General features: G+C 58.5%; 1 protein-coding gene across 1 annotated transcript; it reads left to right on the forward strand.

Annotated features, from left to right (window-relative positions):
- The first annotated feature begins 521 nt into the window (after window positions 1-521).
- STMN3 (stathmin 3) lies at window positions 522-4,184 on the forward strand. Its single transcript, XM_061208573.1, has 4 exons — window positions 522-612; window positions 859-1,034; window positions 2,223-2,414; window positions 2,985-4,184. Exons 1-4 carry the CDS (start codon window positions 531-533, stop codon window positions 3,042-3,044), a joined length of 510 nt encoding a protein of 169 aa, XP_061064556.1. The 5' UTR covers window positions 522-530; the 3' UTR covers window positions 3,045-4,184.
- The last annotated feature ends 6,123 nt before the right edge of the window (window positions 4,185-10,307 follow it).

Consider the following 10,307-nt stretch of genomic DNA (forward strand, 5'->3'; position numbering starts at 1 on the left):
GGGTTAACCTCTCGACCGACCGGGCAAGTCGGTCGGGAAAGAGGAGGAAGGAGAAGTACGTGGAGGGGCAGAGGGAGGGGAGAGTCGGGAAGATACACAGTGACAAAGAATCACGGAGACGTAAAGATACAAAGAGAGGTAGCGACAGATGGAGAGCCAGAAAGACAGAAGGATGAATGGAGACACAGACAGAAATGCCAAGAGAGAGAAAAGGAGGGAGAGAGAGACAGAGACAGACAGAGAGAGGGGGCCAGGGACTCAGAGACAGGAACAGAAAGACCAACGCAGGACACCCACAGGGAGGCGTGCCCAGGGAAAGACAGCCAACATCTGGGAGGGAGGGAGGGACGTGGAGAGTCAGAGATGTGGGACACAAAAGATCAAGGTAAACAGGCTCCCAGAGAGGCGCATCGGGGGCAGCAACGGGGGCAGAGGCAGGGAGGCCTGGGCATCCAGGGAGGTGGGGCTGGAGGTGCGAGGGGACGGCGCCTGCTCAGGCTGGCCTCACGCCCACAGCCTACAAGAAGAAGATGAAGGAGCTGTCGGTGCTGTCACTCATCTGCTCCTGCTTCTACTCACAGCCGCACCCCAACACCGTCTACCAGTATGGGGGTGAGTGTGCCCGGCTGCTGCCCTGCCAGGGCCTGCTGCCTCCTGACCTCGCTACCCCCTCCCGTGGCGTCGGTGAACCCCCGCTTGGCTGCCTCCTGGAGAGGGGTCCCTGTGGGGAGGGGCCGGTCCTGGGGGTCCCACGTGAGCAGCCTCACCCCTCCACTCAACCCTTGACTTGGGTGTGTGCTCGGCCCGCCCCCTCCTTGAGCAGCCCTCCTGAAGCCCCCACCTGCTTCTGCCCCGCAGACATGGAGGTGAAGCAGCTGGACAAGAGGGCCTCCGGCCAGAGCTTTGAGGTCATCCTCAAGTCCCCTTCCGACCTGTCCCCGGAGAGTCCCATGCTCTCCTCCCCCCCCAAGAGGAAGGACACCTCCCTGGAGGAGCTGCAGAAGCGCCTGGAGGCAGCTGAGGGGCGGAGGAAGGTAAGGAGCCACCCCTCTGGGTCCCGATGAAGACGGTCGTGGGCCTTGCTGGCCACAGACTGCGTCCCCAAGGTGCGGGGTGCTCCAAGCACTCGCTTGGCTGTGGGCCTGTAGCAGAGAGGGTCTCACGGTCCCGGGGCCACCTCCTGAGCCATCAGAATGACACAGGGAGGAGGAAGGATTCCTCAATGGCAGCCAGCTGGAGGGGGACAGGAACCAGATACTGCCGCGAGGGGCACCCTTGGCCATGCTGGCAGGGTGGGAGGGTCAGGTGGTAGCCCCAGGAGGGGCTCTGGGAGAGGAGGCTGGGCCACAGCCTCCTGAGCAGGGGAGCGTGAAGGAAGGGCTTTCCATGAGCTGGGAGCTCAGGGGGCCCCTGGGAGAAGCAGGCCCCTCCCCACCCTTTCTCACACCAGCCCCTCTGACACTGAGACACGCGCAGAGAAGCACGTGTTCTCAGGAGTGCGGTCCTGGTGCCCAAGCCCACCGGGCAGGGGCAGCAGCTCTATCCCCCTTACCGCAGGACCGGTGAGCCCTGGGGACCCAGGCTTCTCAGGGTTAACTAGCAGTGACTGGCGCGTGGTGGAGCCCAGCAGCCTTCTGAAGGAGGCTGAGGGAGGCTAATTACCTCTGGGCGCCTCGGCTCAACTCCCGCGGCCACCAGCAGGGCCAGACAGAGGCGCCAGCAGCCCCACCCTCCTCGTTCCAACTCGTCCCTTCCCTAGCGGCCCTGGGACCCCTCCCCCGCCCCCGGCACCTTAGGGAGCTCAGAAGCCGGTGTGTATTAAGCACCTGCTTTGTGCTCAGCGGGCAGCCGTTTGAGGAAAAGACGGGGAGGCTCCGCGACAGCCCACAGGAGCTTCCTCCGCACCTCCCACGTTCCCCGAGGGCAGCTCGGACTCGGGAGAGAGCGGGAGGGAGCGGGGGCGCCCGGAGCCCAGCGGGGAGGGGGCAGCTCTGCGGGACGGCTTGCCTGGGGATGAGGCGGTCACCACAGCTGACGGCAGGACAGTGTAGGCCCGAATTCCCCGAGGACGAGTCCGGTGGGCGGGAGGCGGTGGGCTCGGGCTGGGCGCGGGGCACTGGGCGGGGCGCGGACAGCGGCGCGGGGAGGCGGGGCGAGGCGGGCGGGGCGGGGCGAGGCGGGCCGGCCGCCCCTCACGCTCGCCCGCCCGGCCGCCCGCGCAGACGCAGGAGGCGCAGGTGCTGAAGCAGCTGGCCGAGCGGCGCGAGCACGAGCGCGAGGTGCTGCACAAGGCGCTGGAGGAGAACAACAACTTCAGCCGCCTGGCCGAGGAGAAGCTCAACTATAAGATGGAGCTCAGCAAGGAGATCCGCGAGGCGCACCTGGCCGCGCTGCGTGAGCGACTGCGCGAGAAGGTGCGCGCCGGGGCGGGGCCGAGGCCGGGGCGGGGCCCGAGCGGGGGGCGGGGCCCGAAGCAGGGGGCCCCCAGGAGCCCCTTCTTTTGGCTTTTGGCCGGTCCCTGCCCGCTACGCCAGCAGCGCTCCCGCAGTCCGGCCTCCCCGTGACGCCCCGTCTTACTGGGGCCAGTCAGGGTGAGGCGAGCCCCTGTCCAGGCCGGAGCAGCCTCCCTGCGAGCGGGACCAGGTTAGTTCCGGGGAGCCCCGAGCCTGCACTCCCCGGGAAATTCCCTGAGTCACAATGCTCCGGTCTGGACACCACCCCAGGCTCACTGAAGGCCAGCCCCCACCCTCAAGCCGCACTTTCAGTCCGTGACGCGGGCCTGCCCCTGCACTCTGTTGCTCCTGGTCACCTCATTGGTCGCATCTGCCGCACCTGGGACCGAGCCAGTCTAGGGAGGAAAAGACCCCAGGGTCCCCAAAGCCCGGGAGCCGGAGGGCAGGGCCCCCAGAGCCCAGGAGGGGTGGGGGGGCAGGACCCCGCCCTTCCCGGCTGCAGGGCCCCGCCCACCCCGCCTGTCCCGGCAGGAGCTGCACGCTGCCGAGGTGCGCAGGAACAAGGAGCAGCGTGAGGAGATGTCCGGCTAAGGGGCCTTTTGGACACCGCGGCGCCTGGATCCCGAGATGAGACAAGAACACGTCTGGGTTTTGGTTTTGTTTTGTTCGACTTTGTCTAGATGCAGCTTTTGCTCCCGCTCCTCCCTCCCCTCCTGTGCTCCCAGCTTCAGCTTCTCTTTCCGCGTTCCGAGCTGTTCAGTCCTCGTGGCAAGGCTTTGACCACAGGCTCTCCCTGTGGAGCCCCCAGGGCGTGGCACACACTCCCTCAGTTCAGGCCCCAGGCTGGCGGTGGCTGGGTCCCCTCTTGGCAGCCCTCTTAGTGGACGTGGTGGCGACCTCAGTAAATCCAGCGATGGTGGCAGGACCACGCAGGTCCTTGTGCTGGGTTGTGCTGTGAGCACGTTGTCACTTAGGGCATGTCTTCTGAGGCAGCTCCTGCCGGCAGGCAGAGCCACCTCCACCTGGATGTCCTCCCCTGGGAGAGGGGCTGGGCACGCAGGAGGGGGCAGAGGAAGACAGACTTGGACAGAGAAGGACCTCTGGGCAGTGGGGGCCAGGTACCCTGTCACTGGCCAGCCCTGGGAACCCCGTGTGCAGTGGTGCTTTTTGGAACTGGTGGGTAGGAGCTGCAGCACGCTTTAATGTGGTGGCACAGGGGCCCTCTGAGACCCGCTGGCCTGAGGTTGGCACCCTCGGCTGGCCTGGGAAGCTTCGGTCATTGCCCTTGTCTGGAGTGGTGGTGGGGTGTGGCTTGGCCTCGGTTTTCAGGGGAGTGGGCATGTTCCACCAGGGACCTGTGAGCAAGCTGCCGTGGTCTAGAGGGTTGTGGGCAGCATGGACACATGCTGGCCCCTCCTCCCAGAAGGGCCCTCTTCCTTCTGGCCCAGCACCTGTGCGGGGAAAGCTAGCCTCCCACTGTCCCTCCTCTCCTTCTCTAGGCTTTGCAGATGCCCTTGGAGAACCTATCCTTATATCCCTTTGGAGTCTCAGCCCCCTCCCGTGTGCCCTCTGCTCTGGTCAAAAGATGCTCCCACACTGCTCCTGGCCACAGGGCTTTCAGGCTCACCTCTGGACAGGTGGCCCAGTGTGAGTGGGTGGCAGCCACAAGTGCCCCTCTGGGAGCCCTGAGTAGATACTGGGGGGCGGGGGACCAGGACCTGAAGATTCAGATGTCGGGGGGCAGGGGACAGGGTTTGCGAGCCACCTCCTCACCTGCTCCATCCTTCCATTCCTGGCTGGTGGCCCACTCTGGCCAGCCTGCAGGTTGGAGGCCTGACTCTATCTCCTGCCAAGACCCTCCTTGGCTGGGCTCCTCCCCCTCCCTCAGCCTGGGGGCACTTCCAGACCCCACAGCGCCAGCCTTTGAGGACGGCTACCCGCTTGGACACAGCAGCAGCCTCTTCTCCACGGCAGACCCGCCCCATGACTGGGTGCTTGGGGCCGAGTCCTCGCTGGCCAGCCTCTTGGTGGAAAGCATGAGGCGTTTCTTGCAGGCAGGACCCAGAGCCAGTGCCTCAGAAACCAGATGATTGCAGCCCTCAGTGCCCCTGGCTTTCGATCTACAGAAACCTATGGGGACACTGCTGGTGACCTCCCAGAGCCAAGCCAGGGAGCACGGGTGGGTACTGATCCATTGCAGTGGGCTTCGGGGGAAGTTGGGACCTGTGCCCCCCTCCCGGTCCCCACCGAGACAGCCCCCAAGGGAGTGACAAGCCAGGACTGGAACCCAGCAGTGCCCACTGGTGGCCTTTGTGGGACTCGGAAAGGGGACTGAGGGTTGGATTTCTCGGAGCGGTGGCAGCTCTCTCATAGCAGAAACCCTAGTGTAATACACACCCATCTCATCCACGTAGTAAAAGTGAACTTAAAATTTAAATGAACGATTAAAAAAAATGTGTGTGTTTAAGAAACAGTTGAACTGTCCCAGCGTGTGTCCTGCATCTGTGGGGTCAGGTGAGCTGCGAGGCCACTGCCTGTGCAAGCGTCCCCCTGGAAACCCCACCCTTGCATGTCATCACAACTGCGAACAGTTCTCATGACAATGGCGATTTTAAGAAAAGAGCATATAAACAGCACGCAAGCCCACTTTCCCCTCCGGAGCCCCAGGAGACAGTGGGGGTGGGAGGGAGGAGGCTGGGACCTCTGCTGCAGGTGGGGCCACCCCAGCTCCCCCAGGGCTGCGCCCTCCTGTGGGTCGGGCTCTCAGCTTGCCGCTGCAGAGGAAGATCAGGGTCTGAGGTCTGGGGCCTGCCCTTCTCACCATGGCTGTGGGTCTTGCTCGGATGGGGGGGTGGTCCTAGAATCCCAGGGTGTGTCCCATGGCTCTGTGGACCCCGTTGGGCAGCTGACTGTTCACAGACACAGATCTGGCCCCAACGTGGGGACCTGCAGTGGCAAAGAGACAAGCAGACATCGTGACTCACATTGGTGGACACGTCTGTCCTAGGGGACCCAAACTTGCCCTTGGGGTGCCCGGCAGGGAGGGACCCCTCTGCTGGGGAGGAGGCATGTTTGGTAATGTCCACGCTGAGCCATGCTCAGGTCCACACATGGACCTCAGGTACAGGCCCCAAAGAGATGCCTGCTCCCCAGGACCCAGAGACCCACTCACCTCTCCCCAAACCCACAGCCCTCTCCTGGGGCAGTCCTAGCTACTTCCCCAGGCTCCAGGGAACTCTCACCATCTCCCCACCTTCCCCTGTCCAGAGAGAGGTGGGAAAGTCAGAACCCAGGACACACAGCCTCCAGTAAGGTGGAGACATCAGAAATCTGCAGGAGTGGAAGGAAATACATGGAAAATATTTTTATGAGGCGTGAGTTCTGCATGCCTGTCATCTGGTTTCACAGACACATGCTCACCACATAGAGGCGCACAGCCCTGGAATTCCCAGAAAAGCAGCTGATCAAGGTCAGGGCCTCTTACCTCTTAGGCGGCCCTGGTAAGGCATTGAGGGGCAGTCACCATATGGAGCCTCTGAGGTTGGGAGATGATGGGGAATCCTTTGCAGAAAAGCAATCACGCTTCTCCTTAACAAAGAGCAGCAAACAAACGGGGGACTCCTGGGAAGCCAGTTGGAGCTGTATTCGTAACCTACTGCTGTGTAACAAGTGAGTCCAAGCAGTGGCTGAAAACAACAAACATCGTTTCTGTCGAGTCAGGACTTCGGGAGCTGGGTGGTTCTGGCACAGAGCCTCTCAGGAGGCTGCAGTCAGGACATCAGTGGAGGTTGTCTGGAGGCTGTGTGGGGTTGGAGTACCCACTTCCAAGTCGGCTGGCTCACATGGGCGTGCACTAGTCACGGAAGCAGAAGTGAGTCATTAAGAACAGCCTACCCTCAAGGTGGGGGGGTGGGTGAGGCTCCACCTTTGGAAAGGAGGAATGTCACAGACTCTGGGACAGGTTTTAAAGCCACCTCAGACACTCTGCATTGATGACCCTGTGAGTTCTGCACGCAGTGGGTGCTGGCTCGGTGCCTGGGGGTGGCAGTGGGCCCGCACCATGAAACAGGGTGTCCAGCAAGGCAGGCAAGATGGAAACACAGACAGACGCCTGTCCCAGCGGGGCCTCCCTCCAGCCCCTCACGCATCCTCGCCGGGCAAGCTCAGGTGTGGCTGTGTAGAAGGGAAGGTGGCAAGAGTCGGTACACACCGCAGCTGTTTCTCTTTCTGCTGAGGAAAAATAATTGTGCTATTTGGCAGTTGTATTAGTTTTCTCGACTGCTTGTAATGTGTGCAACAAACTAGGGGCCTTGAAACCACAGAGGCGTCTCCTTTCAGTTGCAAGTCAGGTGTTGCCAGGCCACCTCCCTCAGGACGGGAGGGGAGGGGAGGGCCAGGATCGGCCCTCCCAGCTTCAGCTGTCGGGAAAGGCAGTCTCTCCTTCCCCGAAGGGCCACTTACGAACGAACGAACAGCACCGTTTCTTTTCAACAGATGGGGGCCCACAGAGCCTGTGTGTGGGCCTCCCTCCGGTTGTGAGATGGAGGCACCCCCCAGCGCTCAGCATGTCAGACTCCTCAGGAGGGGTCAGGTCCTTCCTGCAGCACCAGATGGGTGCGTGCAGGCCAGCAGGGTGGGGGGGACCCGGCGTGGGGACAATGCCCACGTGGAAGCCGACCTGGTCTCGTCTCTCCTGAGTAAAGCTTGTCCTGTCCGCTCGGCTGCCTCACGCTCTCCTTGGCGACCTGGATGTCAGGATGCCAGGAACGAAGTGTTTGGACTTCTATCCCCCGCAGGCGGCTGGCGCTGTGACAAGCAGTGCCAGCCTCCACGCAGTGGGGACCTCCCCAGGGACTGGGAACTTGAGCCCGGGCTCTGCTGGACACCGGCTATCCTTGGCTTGTGGACGCAGCACACGTGTCTCTGCCTCTCCCTCTGTGTGTCTGTCCCTATGGGACACCAGTCACTGGATTAGGGATCCCCAATCCAACATGACCTCATTATTTAACTAATTATATCTGCAACAACCCTAGTTCCAAATAAGGGCACATTCTGAGGTTCTGGGACTTGTGATGTCACCACATCTGTGGAGGACACAAGTCAATCCCAGGCAGCAGTTGTAGGTACATAATTCGTAATTTTAAAACATCCATGCACTAATTTGTGTATTCAGCATGAGTTTCGTGAGTGCTTATTACATCTGTGTGTCTCACTCCAGAGAACAGTGATGGATTTGACACCCAGACCCTGCCCTGTGAGAAACTGCATGTTAGTCAATAAAACCTTATGTTACATATGGTAGTTTATGATTTTTTAAAGCACGTTAAAATGTTTTTAACCTTCACAAAGTCCACTATGAGGAAAATAGTAGGCATTATCTTATGACATTAACATTTTTTCTGGTTACAAACATAATACATGTTCACTGCATACTACAAAGTATAAAGACAAAAATGTTGATCCACCAAACTCCTTCCCCTGCAGAGGACTTACCCCTCAAGAGGTGCTGAAGTGAGCCCAAGTTCAGACCTCTGAGACGCGCACAGTGATGTGTTCGCACTTCTCCTACGTCCTCACAAACGTCGCTTCAAGCGTCGGACAATCATCTATTTCTTGGATGTACTAGGATTTCTGAGAAAACTTCCCCAACTTTTTGGTTTCAGGGACCTCTTATAATCTTAAAATTTATGGAGGACCCCCAAAGAGCTCTGTTTATGTGGGCTATTTGGGTTGACAGGGACCACATTGGGAATTAAAACACAGAAATCAAAAAAACAGTAATTCAGGGAATTCCCTGGTGGCCCAGTGGTTAGGACTCTGCACTTTCACTGCTGAGGGCGCAGGTTTGATCCCTGGTCAGGGAACTAAGATCTCGCAAGCCGTGTGGTGCGGCCAAAAATTAAAACAAACAAACAAACAAACAAAAAACCCGCCAGTAATTCAGGGACTTCCCTGGTGGTCCACGGGTTAAGAGTCTGCACCCCCAATGCAGGGGGCCCGGGTTCGACCCCTGGTCAGGGAACTAGATCCTGCATGCTGCAACTAAAGATCCCACACGGTGCAGCTAAGACCCGGCGCGGCCAAATACATATTTTAAAAAATCAGTAATTCAGGGGCTTCCCTGGCAGCGCAGTGGTTAAGAATCCGCCTGCCAATGCAGGGGACACGGGTTCGAGCCCTGGTCCGGGAAGATCTCACATGCCGCGGAGCAACTAAGCCTGTGCGCCACAACTACTGAGCCTGCGCGCCTAGAGCCCGTGATCCACAACAAGAGAAGCCACGACAATGAGAAGCCCCCACTCTCCGCAACTAGAGAAAAGCCCGTGCGTAGCAATGAAGACCCAACGCAGACAAAAATAAATAAATAAAATAATTTAAAAAACCAGTAATTCACTAAAAAATGATACACCCATTACATGTTAACATTTTTAAATGAAAAAGTGACGTTTTCCTAAAAAAAATAATTAGTGAGAATGGTCGAAGCATATGAGAAAAAAATCTAGCCTCACACAGATATATGGTTGGAAAAAGAAACTGTTTCAATAGCTTGGTCTTTAATACTAAACCAAAGCTAGATGAGGGGTGGTTTCTTAAAGATTGGCTGCACTGTGAATCTGAAACCATATCAATAAACCTTTCATACTCTTACACGGGTTGAATGGTCTGTCCTGAGCTTAAACACACCTTTTACCCGTGCACGGTTCTGTAATTCCCAGTGCGTGTGCCACCCTCCCCCAGGCAGGAGGTCCTGGACCTTGGGGCCTGCAGAGTGGAGGAAGGGAGGGACAGGTTATTGCTGGGTAAGCCGGGCCTGCCTCGGTCCTGCTTCCAGTCTGGTCAGGGACTGTGTGTGGTGGAGCCGAAGTAGAGGGTGGGGCATGACAACCCCACAGCATCCTTGGGCCCGTGATGACACTCAGTCTCTCCTGGTTTACTCTCCTCTGTAGTAAACCAAGAGTGGAAGCTCCCCTCCCCTTGGGAGCACAGGGGAGAAATCACCACCCCAGACCCCAGGAGGAACTAATCCATCCTGTCAGCCAAGCAGAGCCCAATGCTTCGGAGACAGAAAGGGTGAGCGCGGGTTCAAACGCCAGGCCTGAGGTCCTGTGGCAGAAATACGTGGAGGCCACACAGCAGTGGAAACTCAGACTGGGGAGTCTGGGGTGCCCACAGCCTCCAGGACCAGCGGCCACAGCTCACCCCAACTGTGCAGCAGCAGGACCTGGCCTGGTCTGCCTCCTGCATCCTTCTGAGCTTTCTCCCTTTAACATTCTATTTTAATTAATTAATTTTTAAAATTTATTTTATTTTTGGCTGTGTTGGGTCTTCGTTGTTGCACGCGGGCTTTCTCTAGTTGTGGCGAGCAGAGCTACTCTTCCTTGTGGTGTGTGGGCCTCTCATTGCGGTGGCTTCTCTTGTTGCGGAGCACGGGCTCCAGGCGCGCGGGCTTCAGTAGTTGTGGCTCGCAGGCTCTAGAGCGCAGGCTCCGTAGTTGTGGCGCACGGGCTTAGCTGCTCCGTGGCACGTGGGATCTTCCCGGACCAGGGCTCGAACCCGTGTCCCCTGCATTGGCAGGTGGATTCTTAACCACTGCGCCACCAGGGAAGCCCTCTCCCTTTGACTTTATGGGCATTTACTTCTGGAACGTGAGGACAGGGAAACTCAAATAAATGACATGCACAGACCAGACACACCTGCTCTTGTATTTACCAGATGATAAAATAGCTGCACTGACATAGGCTCAATAGTTTAATCTTCAAAAACAGTGACTTTTTCATCACTTACTTGAGTACACTGTATATTACTGAAAACAGAATGAAAGCGTAACTCTCCCAATTATAACATCACTGAAAT

The sequence above is a fragment of the Eubalaena glacialis genome, chromosome 13 (genome assembly GCF_028564815.1).
Source record: "Eubalaena glacialis isolate mEubGla1 chromosome 13, mEubGla1.1.hap2.+ XY, whole genome shotgun sequence".
NCBI classification, from domain to species: domain Eukaryota; kingdom Metazoa; phylum Chordata; class Mammalia; order Artiodactyla; family Balaenidae; genus Eubalaena; species Eubalaena glacialis.